The 16,573-nt window shown below is 43.4% G+C and overlaps 1 protein-coding gene across 1 annotated transcript in view; it reads right to left on the bottom strand.

Annotated features, from left to right (window-relative positions):
* Window positions 1–255: 255 nt before the first annotated feature.
* Window positions 256–16,573, bottom strand: part of NUAK1 (NUAK family kinase 1) — a 156,965-nt gene continuing 140,647 nt past the window's right edge. Inside the window, exons 5-7 of the mRNA XM_075344752.1 lie at window positions 3,511–3,630; window positions 2,522–2,654; window positions 256–2,353 (exon numbers count right to left, since the gene is read on the bottom strand). Coding sequence (XP_075200867.1) covers window positions 1,227–2,353; window positions 2,522–2,654; window positions 3,511–3,630 — 1,380 coding nt within the window. The 3' untranslated portion in view covers window positions 256–1,226. The remainder of the gene's footprint in view (window positions 2,354–2,521; window positions 2,655–3,510; window positions 3,631–16,573) is intronic.

Below are 16,573 nucleotides of genomic sequence, written 5' to 3'. Positions count from 1 at the left end.
CAGATTGAGCTCTCGATTTAATGAAGAGCCAAGATCTCATCAGCGCACTGGAAGATCAATGGTCAGAGGCTTGTCATTGGGGAGAGAGTTCAATCTGTGCGTGCACTGGTTCCAGACACCATTTCTTTGAAGCCCGAACCACCGACATATTCTTTAACCACTGGGGATGGCTCCTGCATCGTCGGGACACCCGCGGAATCGCTCTACTCCTGCCACCACCATCTGACCCTATTCCACCGCATCCCCCCCCCTCCTTCCCCGGGTAAGCTACAACCGGATAATAAGAAGCCCCCCCATTTCTTCCCAAATTTTTGGAAGGAAAAGTGCATCTCATAAGCCGAAAAATACAGTAAATTCCGCAAAGAAAATCAGTGACATAGGTGAAATGCTGCAGATATCAAAATCAGCATTTCAGGACAATTTTGTAGAAAATTTCCACGGATTGCTCATGAGATTTTTAAAATCTCATCTACTTATACTGCAGCTTTTCAAACAGTCTTGTAGAAACAATGGCAGTGTTTTTTTTTAATTTACAGGAGGCTTCTACCTTCATTCTCTGATATTACAGCACAAGAAACGGAGATGTAAAGGTAATTTTAACATTTTTGTAAAGTTAATGGAACTTTAATATACTTTAAATATATTGTTATTCTTAGAAAAGGTATAAACTATTATTTTGTTTGATAAAATCACTTTCAAAATAAATGCTAATAATTAATTCTCATTGCTCATGCCGACAATCATATTTTCAGTGGTGTCAAAAATCGGATTGCACCAAGCCATTAAAATCTATGGATCCTTGAAAAAAAATAGGTCTGATTATCACAGACTGACAGAATGGAGAAGATGGAGAACCATTTCTTTTTCCTTTCCACCTCTGAGAAAAATGGATCCCACGCTAATCAGCATAATCTGACCTTTTTTTGGATGCAGAAATGTGAACCTCGCCTAAACAAAAGGAATCAAAAGAAAATCGGATAAAAGAGGCCACTTAAATATCGAATTATGTAAATCCCTCTATACAATCTATATATTTCACCCATATTTAAGCAGCTTTCTCAAGTGAAATAAGCCCTATATTGCATAGGTAACGCCCTCTTTTAATGTAAGGAATAGTAGCACAATACTCCTATTGATTAGGTGTGTTTCTACAGTATGTGACAATCTCAACTATCACTGTCAGCAAAGTAACTTCCGTGCCATAAAAGCTTGTAGTCCCTCAGTAACTACTTGAGCTTGTTGCAGATCTCTAAAGCTTTTTTGTAAACCTGAGTGACATCATCCATATCTGTGAGTAAAGAAAAACTGCTGTCAGCAAAGCGATTGCGATAACGTTTCAGGTTCTGAGGTCGAGGACTTTTAGGAAGTCCTTCAAAATCTTTAATGAAGAGGATATTTTCAGCTGAAACACAACTACGTATTCTTTGCCTGTTTGGTCTTCCAGCTGTTAATTCAAGCAATTCAAAAGAGTCATTAGACAAAACGCTGTCATCACTAATGACACTAGATGGACGACTGTAGCTTCGAGAAAGACCTTCTCCCGGTGCAAGACCTTGCTCCATTGATTCCAGTGATGTTGTGGCAGGACCAGCCACTGAGGAGTCTGTGTTGCTAATAGAATATTTACTGTTGTGCTTTAAGATTCCTTTCCGCCTGTAGGATAGACTGTGAGAAACTGTTCGTTTTGTGTCTGTAACAACTTGAGATGTCTCGTTGCTCTCCCTTTCATCATTGTCTAATAACTCTGAAGACTCACTTCTTTCTGGTGATGAATAGTAGCCAGATTCCCTCTGCTGAGTCTTTTTTAAAATGCCTTTCTTTGGCATGGGTGTAGACTGCTTTGAGCTATGTAGTACTGATTTATCAAGCTCCCTTGTACTGTTAGGACATGTACTTTTGAGCCCTTTCTCAGTGTCAGGTTTACATATGGGAGACAATGCTGGGCTATTCACTCCTTCTATGTGACCAGCACTGTGGCAGCGGTGTTCACTGTTACTCCTCTTTTTCAGGATACTCTTAGGCCTCTTTAATATGGTTTTGTCTTCTTGTAATGCCTGAGCAATGTCATTGTCCTTTTTGGATTTCTTCAAAGACCTCTGTCGATTAAGAGATGCTTCAGATGGCTTTGAAAGGCACTTGGTTTTGTTCTCTGATTCCATCTGCCGGTTTGTGGAGCGATTATGCCAGTCAATGAACCTGGCAAGCAATGGAGATTCTGAGTCCTTCAAGACATCACAGTCGCATACACTAGTCTTGTAGCTCCAGTTAACCCACCAATGGTTTGCAATATCCTCAATCGTTGCTCGACGCTCAGGATTAACCATTAGCATCCATCTGATTAGTCCACGAGCATCTGCAAAGAAAAATAGTTTGAAAACTCTAAATACCTTTATGCAGTGTACTTACATTTACAGTTATTATTTCTAGTGAGTGCATGCAATACAAAGCTAAATCTTTCAATTGAAGCACTCATAGAACACTTACAGCCAAAAACAGAATTCTCATTCCCACCATGAATTACCTGATGGCTGGGTTGGCTCTCTATATTCTCCACTACTAATTTGTCGAATTAGATTTTTATGATCAAACCCATCAAATGGCATGGTGCCGTACACCAGAGTATAGAGTAGTACCCCAAGTGCCCAACTGTCAACCTGAAACAAAAAAGGGACATGTCTGAATATCTCAGTTATCGTAAGAATTATATACTGTCATGCTGAAACTGACCTTCTGAATGATCAGAAACATTGTCATCAGAAAAAAAACCTGTTTAATAAATTAATTAAATAAGTTTCTTAATTTGAATTAATTTTTTCAATCTTTTTTCTCATTTACATTATTTTTCTTTTGCTTACTTAACATTTTTCATATCACTATATTACAAATACAATCTGAAATGTAGCAATTTTCACACTGACGAATTGAACACGACTCACAATTTCTGGTCTTTATGGAAGATTTTTCAGCAGTTTTATTATTCTCAGCTAGGATTACCATGAAAGGTAATACCTGTATACTCATTCGATAACAGGGTTCTTCATTCACAATAGGTTATGGTCAAGGCTCACCTCCTCCCCTTCCCCACAAAATGCCCTTGGCAAAGATGGGAGCATATCTAGAATCAATTAGTATACAAATCTTTGCTACTATTTTGTTTAACATAGATTTAAGAAATTTGATATAAGCATCCCCAATCTGATAAATGTTATCAATATTATTAGTCCAAACTATCCCTTTAATATGTACAACAATGGGTTCCAGATTGGCCAACAAATATGACTAAAAACCATGTAGATTTGCAACCCTATGGACTGATCTGGAGCTTTATTAAAATGATAATCTTATACTTTATTTTTTTTTTAGGAAAATACTGGCATACGATTTGACACAGAAAGAGTACAAACAGGCAAGAACAACAAATGCTGTAGAATAATGTCCAAGGCTTTGGAGGACATTTCTTTGGCAAGATGCAAAGTATCTCTAAATTGGCAAATACCAGGCAACACTTACTTCTGGGCCTCGATAGGGCTTTCCATTTACAATTTCAGGGGATGCATAAAGAGGACTTCCACAAAATGTCTGCAGAAATTTGTCTTTTTGGTAGAGATTTGACAGGCCAAAATCTGCAATCTGCAAGAAAGAATGAAAACACTTATTGTACACAATTTCATACTATGCCAATATATCAACTGTCAAAGCAAGCAATTTCTTAATACACAGTTTTAAAGATAATCTGTCATGTAAAAACAATGCTATTAACCTGCAGATTTGGGGGTTCACAAAGTTCTGAAGCTGTTTGGTGACAGCACTGAATGTCTAATTTAGTGGGAAGAAATAAAATTTATTCATCCTGGCAGCCTCAGGCTTTCAATCATAGGGGCGCGGCTGGCCCAGTTTCAGTCACAGCTCTGTACATAGTGAGCAGCAGCTGTAACTGCACCCCTACACTGACTGACAGTCGGCTCAGCATTGCATCAGTACCGAACTGGCTGTCAGTCAGTGACGGGGAGGACCCGGTAACAACATTTGCTCGCCATGCACTGACAGGTGACAAACTGTGTCGGTTGCGCCCCTATGACTGAAAGCTCGACACTGCCGGGAGGAATAGTTTATTTTCTCCTTGCAGCAAGGCTCTCAGTGCAGGCATCGGGCATCTTCAGAACACTATTGACCAGTAAATGAACTCTATATCTGCTGGGTAACAGCAATTCTTTGCATGTCAGGTTCTCTGTAACCATAAAATAATAAAAAGGCAAATTATTCATTTGTTGGCAATATTAGCTTACGTCTTCTGTACAGATACGAAAACCCTACTGTTGACCTAATTTCTCTATACTGACTACTGTACAAAATATGGCCCTAAAAAGAAATCATGGAAAACAATAAAAGTAATGGTTGATGAATGTTTTATATGGAATCTATCAGCAGGTTTTTGCTATATAAGGTAATCTGAGTACAGCATAAAATAGGGCAAGAAAGCCTGATTCCAGCAATGTATGACTTTTCGTACTAATTGGTGCAGTTTTGATAGAGTCCCTGTTTGTCTGATGTAGATGTATCAGAGCTAAAGGCCACGTCACACTAAGCAACATCGCTAGCAACATTGCTGCTAAGGAACAACTTTTGTGACGTAGCAGCGATGTTGCTAGCGATGTTGCTGTGTGTGACATCCAGCAACAACCTGGCCCCTGCTGTGAGGTCATTGGTTGTTGCTGAATGTCCTGGACCATTTTTTAGTTGTTGCTCTCCTGCTGTGAAGCACACATCGCTGTGTGTGACAGCGACAGAGCAACAACTAAATGTGCAGGGAGCCGGCTTCTGCGGACGCAGGTAACCACGGTAAACATCGGGTAACCAAGAAGCCCTTACCTTGGTTACCCGATATTTACCTTCGTTACCAGCGTCCGCCGCTCTCACGCTGCCAGTGCCGGCTCCCTGCTCTCTGCACACGTAGCCGGAGTACACATTGGGTAATTAACCCGATGTGTACTGTGGCTAGGTGTGCAGGGAGTCAGCGCTAAGTGGTGTGTGCTGGTAACCAAGGTAAATATCGGGTAATGGTTACCCGATATTTACCTTAGTTACCAAGCGCAGCATCGCTTCCACACGGCGCTGGGGGCTGGTCACTGGTTGAGATCTGCCTGTGTGACAGCTCACCAGCAACCCGTGTAGCGACACTCCAGCGATCCCTGCCAGGTCAGGTTGCTGGTGGGATCGCTGGAGCGTCGCTTAGTGTTACATCTCACCAGCGACCTCCTAGCAACTTACCAGCAATCCCTATAAGGTTGTATCGTTGTTGGGATCGCTGGTAAGTTGTTTAGTGTGACTGGGCCTTAAGTATTCAGGGCATTGTATAACCCCATCCACAACCCTGACTGGCAGCTTCCTTTGTACACTGTGAACTGTCAGCAGGCTGCCTGTCAGAGGTGGGGGTGGAGTTATATAGATTAGCCTGACTTCTCTGCACAGGAGATGTAGTCCTGTAGTGTTATTCTCCTGCTGATAAAATACTGATTGTATTGAAACTACAGAACACAATAAATAGTGAAAACCTACCATCACATTCCCTTTAACATTATAGCAACGCAAGGGCTCTATTAGACAATAGCCATCAATATTATTACCACTGCACTGCAACTGTGCCACTAGTGTGCAAAAATGGGAAAAAAATACAGCTACTGCACACATATTAAAACCTTCTATCAGTGCAATATAGTGTAATAAGTAACCTTATTCTCAGACACATATTGCCTTTTATTTCCCTGAATTCCTCTTATCATTTCTCACTGGCTGCAGGAAGTTGCTCTTAAGCCTTTAGACGTGTGTCCTGCCAGTCAAGAAGAAAAAAATGAAACATTTACACTACTAATGAATCTATGCTAGACCCTGACCTTTGTCCAGACTCTCAATACTCCAAGCATTTTTCCTTAAAGTTGCGCTCTATGCTTTCCTTAAAAAAACACATAGTTCTTAATGGCTTGGAATGTATGAAACATGAAATGCGAGGCATAATATATTTGTTTTCTCATGAAGGAGCGGTTTCTGCAGCCATGTTTTCATTATGGCTATTCAGGAAAAAAGTATTTACATTAAAGTCCACTCCCATCCTCACAGACTGATGCTTATCAGCTTTTCCCATTAAACTTGTCAGACTCCTTGAAACAAGATTAATAGGATTTCAGATTACTTAAAGGTCTGGCACTTAAAACCCAGCAATTTAGTTATTTAAAAACGAAGCAAAAATATGTTAGGATTGTGGAGAAATATTGTAGGCTTACCTCTATTTTTGGAATATGTAAACATTCCCATTGATATTTAGGAACAAGTTAGAAAACTGTACTATTGCTAACAACACATACTTTCTCAACCAGTGCAGTGTGGGTGACATGGTGGGCCACAATTTAAGATCTGTACTGGACTTGGGGGACTTTGTTGGTATGCCACAAAGACTGCAATTTTGCAGTGCAACTTCACATAATAAAAAGGATCTGACAACTGATACATGCTGGCAATCCATGAGCAGCATGTATGAAGCACTGGCTGTATGTTCTCAGCCAGGCATGTATGACTAAAGGGCAGTGAGAGGACGGCGTACCAATCTGTGTGAATAGTCTCTACAGCCTTGGTCTCCAGCGACTTTTAAATTATTTTTTTCTCTGAAATCCCATAGTGTTTCCTTGTCAAACATACCTGGCCGCGACCATAGAGAGTCCCTGATACATGTGTCATGTCCCCACCAGAGTCCTCTCCTGCGACTTCTGCTTAGATCACCACGCGGTGCCGTGTTCCCGCTGTGGATAGTGCTGGTGATAGGAGAGGAGTCGGTGCCAGTGGCTCTGGTGGGCGCAGGCTCCGCTCATCCAATAAGCTGGATTTCCCTGGGACCTGCAGTACCACTGGCTGACTGTAGGTAGCATGTGTCTTCCAGCTGAAGTTACCACCATTCAGCTACAGCCAATGGGAAGACACCCCACCCTTCTAATTCCCCCTCTTGTCTGCTGGTCACTGCCAGAGATAGTTCTGAATTCCTGGTTCCCATTCTGTATTGTGATTCCTGTGTTCTGACCTATGCCTGTTCTCTGACTACCCTCTTGCCTGCCGCTTTTGTACCTTGCTACCCGATCTGGATTTGACCTCTGCCTGGTTTCCTGATTACGTCCTTGTAAGACTGTTTTTGTTCCTGTTCTGCATTTCCTGGTTTGACTCTGGCTGACTACTACTTTCATCGGACTGCAATCTACCACAGGTAGTGATCTCCAGGACCCTGTGTAATTCCAAATCCCTGTATTGGGGCTAAATGGTTTCAGGATTCTCAGGGTCTTGTTTTGTGAGTGGCTTTCCTCTAGCCTGTCTGTTACAGCCAGTCTGAGTCTGTGGTTCCAGGCAAGCGTTACAACATGCTGCCACAGATTGGACAGTATGTGTCAGCTGTCAGGTTCCCTTTAAGATTATCAATGTAGTCGCATTGGCACACAGAATAAATTGATTGTTATTGTCACCAAAAGTGCAAGCCTGTTTTGATTTTTAGTCACAGTTTGCAGGTTGCACATGTCTTTGCAGCTTAGATTGTGATCTATAGTGGCAAATGGCTGTGACTTGCTTGAGACCTGGCAAAAATGTGGTTGTTTTCAGCAACCATTATTGCAACATTGAAAAGATAGTCAGACTGTAAGTGACACAGTTACGTAGTGCAGTTAAAAAAAGACCATCAAGTTCAACTGAGTCATGGGAGAGGATAAAGAGAAAGGGTAAGGGTGTGTCATTCCGGATTGAAGGCAGCTCGGCATGTGGCACAAGAGGAGTGGTAAACCAAGGGAGATGTAAAGGAAGGCCCTGACAATAAGGAGAGGGGTCACAACCGAACTCCCCTCTGGATGATCCCTGAGCTCCCTACTGTCCCTAGATTGGTCCCCCCCCATGCATGATCATGTGTCTAGGCCTTGGATAACACTGGACTAGCCCTGTGTAGTATGTAGGCCAGCAAAACACTTGTCTTACTACTAGTATTAAGAAAACACAAGGAATGGGAACAGACAAGGATAACAGATACAACATAGAACTCCAATTCTTCTCCAGAGAGAGACTTCACTGCATATGCTGGAAAGATCACCACTGCTTTCTCCAAAGACAGCTCCTTCTCAGATCAGCTTAGAATGAACTATAGCTGGCATAGGGAGGAGTGAGAAGTGAATATTTATAGCAGAAGGGAGTGGCTGCAGCTGAGATTACAATTATCTGTTAAATCACAGCAGGATAGAAAAGAACCTGAACCCCTTCAGCCCCAGATGGAAATAAATAAGCTCCAACTTAGGGTAAACGACAAGCGGGCATCAAAGAGGATGTGCAAAATCAAAACGTTGTGACCACCTGATCCCAGATTCACCCAAGGTCTCATACGGCCGCAACACACTCATAACAGAGTGGGTTTATTCTAGCTAATCTACAGCTACTAAACCACTGCCAATCAACTACATACAAGCCAATCTGCAGTCATTACATAGCCCGTTTACACACTGACTGACAACTGTAATATGATCATTTGGCTCACATATTTCACCTGACAAGCTAGTGTTTTGCTCATTTGTTGGGTAACTGGCAGCCTGTTTTAATCATGCTGATGATCGGGGTTCCTATTATAATAATCCAATGTAAATGCACCCTTTTGGTATAACTATAATGAATGATACAGGTAAAATATATCTTTGTACCGTGTTAGCCAGTAGAGATAAAAAAAGTTTGTTTAAAAGAACTGAGAGTCCTCAGTAGTTGATACCTTTTAATGGCTAACTGAAAAGATGGTAATAATAGCGAGCTTTCGAGACTACTCAGGTCTCTTCTTCAGGCTCAATATAACACAATCTGAAGTCACATATTTATACACAACAGGACATAGAATAGTGCAGTGAAAAAAACCCCCAAAAAAACAAGTTATGTGAAGCAGAACTATCACTATGGCAAGGGGGCAAACTGTTGTGGCCATAAATATTGCTGTAGTTCATAGATAAGCAGTGTGAAAGTTTTATTGTCCTTTGATTGGGGTCTGGTCAGGGTTGTGATGCCCCCAGATGCTCTGAAGACCACATTTCTTAATTGATGTAAAAATACATAAATCCATGTGACACATTCATTCCTGCTCTGAATGTGTCAAAGGTCATCATAAGTTTGTATTCCCAGACACTCCTGTCTCTTTGAGACTTGAAATTCCCTTTCAATACCAGCAATTTCATGTCCATGATGCTGTGGTCTGGGTTACAAAAATGTTTGGCCACGGGTAGATCCATCCTTTTTTCTCTAATTGTGTGAGAATTCATCCTTGTCCTGAGCTGTTGTCCTGTCTCCCCTACATACAGACCCTCAGTTGGACATTTCGTACATATAATTAAGTACACTACATTGGTTGTGGTGCAGCTGAAGGTACCTGGGTATCTTGTAGTCCTGAAGTGATCTGGGAATCTTTATCGTGTCCATTGTCAATATAAATGGACAGGTCTTACATTTTTTCTGGTTGCAGGGAAATGTTCCTGTTGTTGTTAGAGAGGATAGATAGCTTCTGACAATGATGCTTCTTAGATTCGGGGGCTGTCTAAAACACAGAAGTGGGGGGTCTGGAAAAAGAGATTTTAATCGGGCATCTTTTTGCAATAATGGTTGTAGTTTCCGTGCAGCTGCTCTTAACACCTCCAGATGTGGATTGTAGGTGATTACAAGAGGTACCCGGTTGTTTTCTTCTTTAGTTTTATAATGTAGGAGATGGTTTCTTGATATTCTGGTGGCTCTTGCAATCTCGTTTTCAATTGTTCTTGGGTGGTAGCCCTGATTCAGAAAGGTCTTTCTGAGGCCCTCAAGGTGATTGTCTCTATCTGTAGTGTTGGAACATATCCGATTGTACCTGATGGCCTGACTGTACACTATAGAGTTATGTGTTTTGGATGAAAACCGTCCAATTTCAGGTATGTTGGACGGTCAATTGGCTTCTTGTACAGGGATGTCTCGATTTCATTGTTCCGTAGTTTAATGATGGTGTCCAAAAAGTTGATTTCAGTGCAGTAGTAGTTGAGTGTTAGGTTGATGGTAGGCTGAAACTGATTAAAGTATTCATGGAAGGTCTTCAGTTGCTCCTCAGACTCTGTCCAGATGATTAAAATATCATCAATGTAACGGTAGTAGGTTAGAGGCCTGATAGGACAAGAGGATAAAAAGTCACTCTCAAGCTTGGCCATGAAAAGATTTGCATATTGTGGTGCCATTTTGCTTCCCATTGCAGTTCCAGTCTCCTGTAGATATATGTTATTGTCAAATGCAAAGTAATTATGGGTGAGGATGAATTTTGTACATTTCACCACAGAATCAGCATCAATTCCTGTATTTTCCAGGAAACCTTTGCAAGCATTTAATCCATGCTGGTGTGGAATATTCAAGTACAAGGATTCCACATCTATGGTGGCAAGGATGGTTCCCTCTGGTAGAGGATCTATTGCTGATAGTTTTTTCAATAGGTCAGTAGTGTCCTGGATGTAGCTGGTTGTATCCCTTACCAAGGGTTTAAGGATACCCTCTACCCATCCAGAGACTTGTTCAGTGAGGGTGCCCACACATGAAATGATGGGTCTTCCTGGTTTTCCAGATTTCTGAATTTTGGGAAGCACGTAGAATGTGCCTATTCTTGGACTCACCGGTATCAGTTCATCAGTTCTTATTGATATGTCAGGCAGACAAGAGGCCAACTTGTTAAGTTCCTTGTAATAGTCCTGTGTAGGGTCAGACTCCAATTTTTTTATAGTAGTGTGTGTCCATCAGTTGTCTGTGTGCTTCCTTCATGTAGTCTGATTTGCTCATCATGACTATTGCACCCCCCTTGTCTGCAGGTTTTTTTCACTGCACTATTCTATGTCTTGTTGTGTATAAATATGTGACTCTTCAGATTTTGTGTTATACCATGCCTGATGAAGAGACCTGAGTAGTCTGGAAAGCTTTCTATTATTACCATCTTTTCAGTTAGCCATTAAAAGGTATCAACTACTGAGGACTCTCAGTTCTTTTAAACAAACTTTTTTTTATAATGAATGAATAATTCTGCCCTAAAAGAGGAAATGTTCCTCCTGATAATGAATGTTGAAGATCAATATTTAGAGCAAGAAATTTACACATTTTCATAATTATTTGCTATTTTCTGCTAAAAAAAAAAAGCATCTTAGCCTTTTTTGATACCATCAATACTTCTCAATGTGAGCATCTTCTGAGATATGCCAAAGATTAATAGTTCTCATGGTGAAGAAGCAATGCCTCCTATATAGATTGAACCTATTCTCTCCAGACAGATGAAATGCCCCCATGTCTTTTGAAATGGTTTTGCATAAAACAATTTGGAACCATATTTTTTTGTGTGGGCCATTTATGTACTTGTACAAGTTAATCATGTCCTCCCCTTATGTACCACCCCTGTGTCAGCGGCCGAGCCAATCGGATCCGGAACCACGGTGGTTCAAGGGGTCTTCGGACCCGGGAGGGGGGTCATGCGGACATTCGAAGTGAAAAGGGGGGAATTATGTACAGGGGAATTGGAAGTTCGTGACGCCACCCACGGTGCGTGGTAAAATGGAGTACCACTGCTGCTGTTGGGAGCGCCCGGTGACGGTGGTATGGCATCAAGGTGTTTAACCCCTTCGTGGGTAGGTGGTTGTGCCCGGTGATGGTAGCGAAGGGGGTGCCATTGGGGAGGAAAGGGTTTCTGCGTACTCACTCAGTCCAAGAATACTGACACCGACAGCTTGTAAACCAGAATTCTGAGCACCACTGCAGCAAGGAGGGAGCACACTTGGATCCGTGACCTTGGTGTTGCTCGTTAGCCTATGACCTTTTCCGTGGCACCTTCTTCACTGTTTGGACCCTGTAGTGTGGAACTAGTTTGGTCCCTCTCACCTGTATGGCTAATGGGGTGAGCTTGCTCTCAGGGTTCACGCTTGGGATTTGATGGACTGTGTTTTGGGAAAAGTCCTATCCCCTCGTTGCACTAGTACCCCGATTTTGGAGTGGGTTAGGGATGAATCTTGAAGAGTTCACCCCCGTCAGGTAAATTACCAGGATGTGTGAAGCTACTTCCCGGCCTAGGGTCCGCGTACCCCGTCGTGCAATGGCCGCTGCCCGGAGATGGCTCAAGGCCGCCGGCTGCCCTCCTCGGCAGATCTGTGCCCCTTGACACGATCCCCTGTGACCGGAGTTCCTGCTCCTACCAGGCCCAGACCAACGTCTGCCACCTAGTAGTCTCAAGGAGCCCTGCTCCTAAACCAGTGACCTCTCACTTTGAGAGTCACCACTCCACACTCCTACTCCTTCACTTTCTCACTTCTCCTTCTACACTTCTCACATTCCCCTACCAACCCCCCAAGTGGGTGGCCCTATTCCCTTCAGGCCCCCCCAATGGTGTGTCTGGTGGGTGTGGTGCAAAGTGTTCCTAGGGTTTTGACTGGCTCTGATCTTAGCAACACCAAAGAACAGGGATCCGGAACCAAGGAGGATGCGGATACTGTGCAGAAGGGCAGATTGCACAATACCCTGTGACGACATGATAGGCCAGGGCGTCCCACTAATATGTCTATTCTCAAGAATAATTAGATGTACCGTAGTTTTGGACTGCAAGACACACCTGACTATAAGACGCACCAGGTTTGAACGATAGGAAATAGGAAAAATATATTATGGGAATACTGAAATCTACCACATGATATAAAGATGTGGGGGAGTAATGTCACTAATGTTGATGGTCTATGGTTGTGCTCGTTTCCTGGTGCTTTAGGGTAGAACAAGAGATAATGATTTATTCCAAAGTGGTAAAAGTATATTAGGAGGGTTGTACCAAACAATAATAAAATGACATGACAAAATCTAAACAGAGTTTACTTTGGTTGTCTTGTACCAAAGTTAATAAAGGGTACAAGTACATTTATAGTAGTATCAACTACATTCCTGGTGTCCTAGGCTGCATGCCCACGATCAGTGTTTGCAGCGTTTTACACTACAAGCACAGTGGATGGGATTTCTAGAAATCCCATGCCCACTGTGCTTGTTTTTTCCACAGCAAACACTGACCTGCGGTGCATGTTTCCAAGCTGCGGCATGCCCATTGTTAGCTGCGGGTTCGCATGCATCCTCCGTAGGGCGAACTCAAGCGAGAGACCGCAGCGCACCGAACCCTGATCGTTAGCACAAGCAGCTGTGGTCTCCTGCGTTCTCCTGCGGAGGAGACTTGTGGCCCTGCAGGTGAGGACCCATGGCGTCTAGAACGCACTGAGTCCTGATCGTGGGCACATACCCTTACATGTGTTATGTCTTTTATTTATGCCACTTAAGCTCCTTATACCCAATTTAACCAGCTGTACACTTTAATAGAAGTTATTCTATACTATAAAGGATGAATATTGCAGATTTTTATCAAGCCGTACTGTGCTACACTCATATTCTGTGCCCTTCATCACCACACATACAGTGACATGCAAAAGTTTGGGAACACCTGGTCAAAATTACTGCTATCTTTTACATTTTAAATTTAAATTAACAAAAAAGGAAAATGGGCTGATGCAAATGTTTGGGCATCCTGCTTGGTTAATTAATACCTTGTAGCAACCCCTTTGGCAAGTACCACAGCTTGTAAACAACCTAGAACACTGAATTTTTTGTAAAGTCTGTGTTCGATATAAACATCAAACGTTAATATTCGGGTTCACTCATCTCTAGCCATTTAGTCTGATCTACACATACACCAAAATCCATCTTTACAGTGACTCTCCTAGTTTAACTTTACATTTATTCACACTGAATTTCATCTGCAAAGTGGATGGCAAATACTATAGTTTGTCCACGTCAGCTTGTCATTTACAAACATTTTCCTGAGGCCCCCTTCACACGTCCGTGATACACGTGCGTGTTTGGTCCGTTTCCGTATATACCGGAGACACGGCCAAACGTGCACCAATGTTATTTAATGTTTGAGGACACATGTGCGTTTTTCATTAAGGTCCGTGGGTCCGTGTGCGTGCTACATTTGTGTCTCCGTTTTGCACGGATGCATGTCCGTTTTCAGCACGCAACACGCAGCACGGATCCAATGAAAGTCAATGGGTCAGTGCGCACCTCCGAGTGACACGGACGCATCTCTGTTTGCTCCCTGTACATTTTGTGCTTTTTTCATGTGATGTCGGTCTTTTTTCTTTTTCTGTTTCACTCTCTCCCTCAGTCCGTCGGTCGGTCTCTCTGTCTTATCTGTCCCTCTCGCTGTCTGTCGGTCAGTTCCCCCCCCCCCCCCTCATACTCACCGTTCACCGATCTCCGGCGCGGCGCTGCGCGGCTGTTCTCTAAACTCCGGCGGCTTTTCCTCTTTTGAAAAAGCCGGCCGCTCATTAAACAATCTCGTATTCCCTGCTTTCCCCGCCCACTGGCAAATATGATTGGTTGCAGTGAGACACGCCCACACGCTGAGTGACAGCTGTCTAACTGCAACCAATCACAGCCGTCGGTGGGCGTGTCACTATGGAGCAGAGAAATAAATAAATAAATAATTAAAAAAAACGGCGTGCGGTCCCCCCCAATTTTAATACCACCCAGATAAAGCCATACGGCTGAAGGCTGGTATTCTCAGTATGGGGAGCTTCACGTTATGGGGAGCCCCCCAGCCTAACAATATAAGTCAGCAGCCGCCCAGAATTACTGCATACATTAGATGCGACAGTTCTGGAACTGTACCCGGCTCTTCCCGATTTGCCCTGGTGTGTTGGCAAATCGGGGTAATAAGGAGTTAATGGCAGCCCATAGCTGCCACTAAATCCTAGATTAATTATGTCAGGCGTCTCCCCGAGATACCTTCCATGATTAATCTGTAAGTTACAGTAAATAAACACACACACCCGAAAAAATCATTTATTAGAAATAAAAAACACTAACAAATTCCCTGGTTCACCAATTTAATAAGCCCCAAAAAGCCCTCCATGTCCGGCGTAATCCAGGATGATCCAGCATCGCTTCCAGCTCTGCTGCATGGAGGTGACTGGAGCTGCAGAATACACCGCTGCTCCTGTCACCTCCACGCAGCAAATGAGGTGAGTAGCGCGATCAGCTGAGCTTTCACTGAGGTTAATCGCGGCCACCGCTGTATCCAGTGACAGCGGGTAACCTCAATGACAGCTCAGCTGATTGCGCGGCTGTCTTCATTTGCTGAGTGGAGCTGACAGGAGAGGCAGTGTCTGCTGCAGTTCCGGTCACATTCATGCAGCAGCAAGCATTGTTGACCTTAGGGAGATCAACATATCCACTGCGGAGACACCATCACGTGTTTCTCAACGCAGTGATTCGAGAGCAAAGCCCCCTGGGAAGTATGCAAATGAGAAAGCCGCGGAGACACCATCACATGTTTCTCAACGCTGGCAGGAAACTAGCCAGGTCTTTCACTGGGAAGGAACAACCACGGGAACGGCAGTCTCCAGTCAAGGAGACCACCTATACCAAACATGGTATCCATCCACAGACAGCCGTTTCGGGGTATTTGCCCCTCATCAGTGTGGAGTAGGAATCTGGCTAGTGGGGGCAATGCCTAGTAAAAGACTACTTAAGCAAGCATTGTTGACCTTAGGGAGATCAACATATCCACTGCGGAGACACCATCACGTGTTTCTCAACGCAGTGATTCTAGAGCAAAACCCCCTGGGAAGTATGCAATCATTTGCATACTTCCCAGGGGGCTTTGCTCTAGAATCACTGCGTTGGGAAACACGTGATGGTGTCTCCGCAGTGGATATGTTGATCTCCCTAAGGTCAACAATGCTTGCTTAAGTAGTCTTTTACTAGGCATTGCCCCCACTAGCCAGATTCCTACTCCACACTGATGAGGGGCAAATACCCCGAAACGGCTGTCTGTGGATGGATACCATGTTTGGTATAGGTGGTCTCCTTGACTGGAGACTGCCATTCCCGTGGTTGTTCCTTCCCGGTGAAAGACCTGGCTAGTTTCCTGCAAGCGTTGAGAAACATGTGATGGTGTCTCCGCGGCTTTCTCATTTGCATACTTCCCAGGGGGCTTTGCTCTAGAATCACTGCGTTGAGAAACACGTGATGGTGTCTCCACAGTGGATATGTTGATCTCCCTAAGGTCAACAATGCTTGCTTAAGTAGTCTTTTACTAGGCATTGCCCCCACTAGCCAGATTCCTACTCCACACTGATGAGGGGCAAATACCCCGAAACGGCTGTCTGTGGATGGATACCATGTTTGGTATAGGTGGTCTCCTTGACTGGAGACTGCCGTTCCCGTGGTTGTTCCTTCCCGGTGAAAGACCTGGCTAGTTTCCTGCCAGCGTTGAGAAACATGTGATGGTGTCTCCGCGGCTTTCTCATTTACATTCATGCAGCAGAGCTGGAAGCAGCGCTGGACCATCCTGGATTACGCCGGACATGGAGGGCTTTTTGGGGCTTATTAAATTGGTGAACCAGGGACTTTGTTAGTGTTTTTTATTTCTAATAAATTATTTTTTCGGGTGTGTGTGTTTATTTACTGTAACTTACAGATTAATCATGGAAGGTATCTCGGG

Source organism: Anomaloglossus baeobatrachus, chromosome 4, assembly GCF_048569485.1.
Source record: "Anomaloglossus baeobatrachus isolate aAnoBae1 chromosome 4, aAnoBae1.hap1, whole genome shotgun sequence".
Taxonomy (NCBI): domain Eukaryota; kingdom Metazoa; phylum Chordata; class Amphibia; order Anura; family Aromobatidae; genus Anomaloglossus; species Anomaloglossus baeobatrachus.
This window is presented reverse-complemented; position numbering and strand designations above follow the sequence as displayed.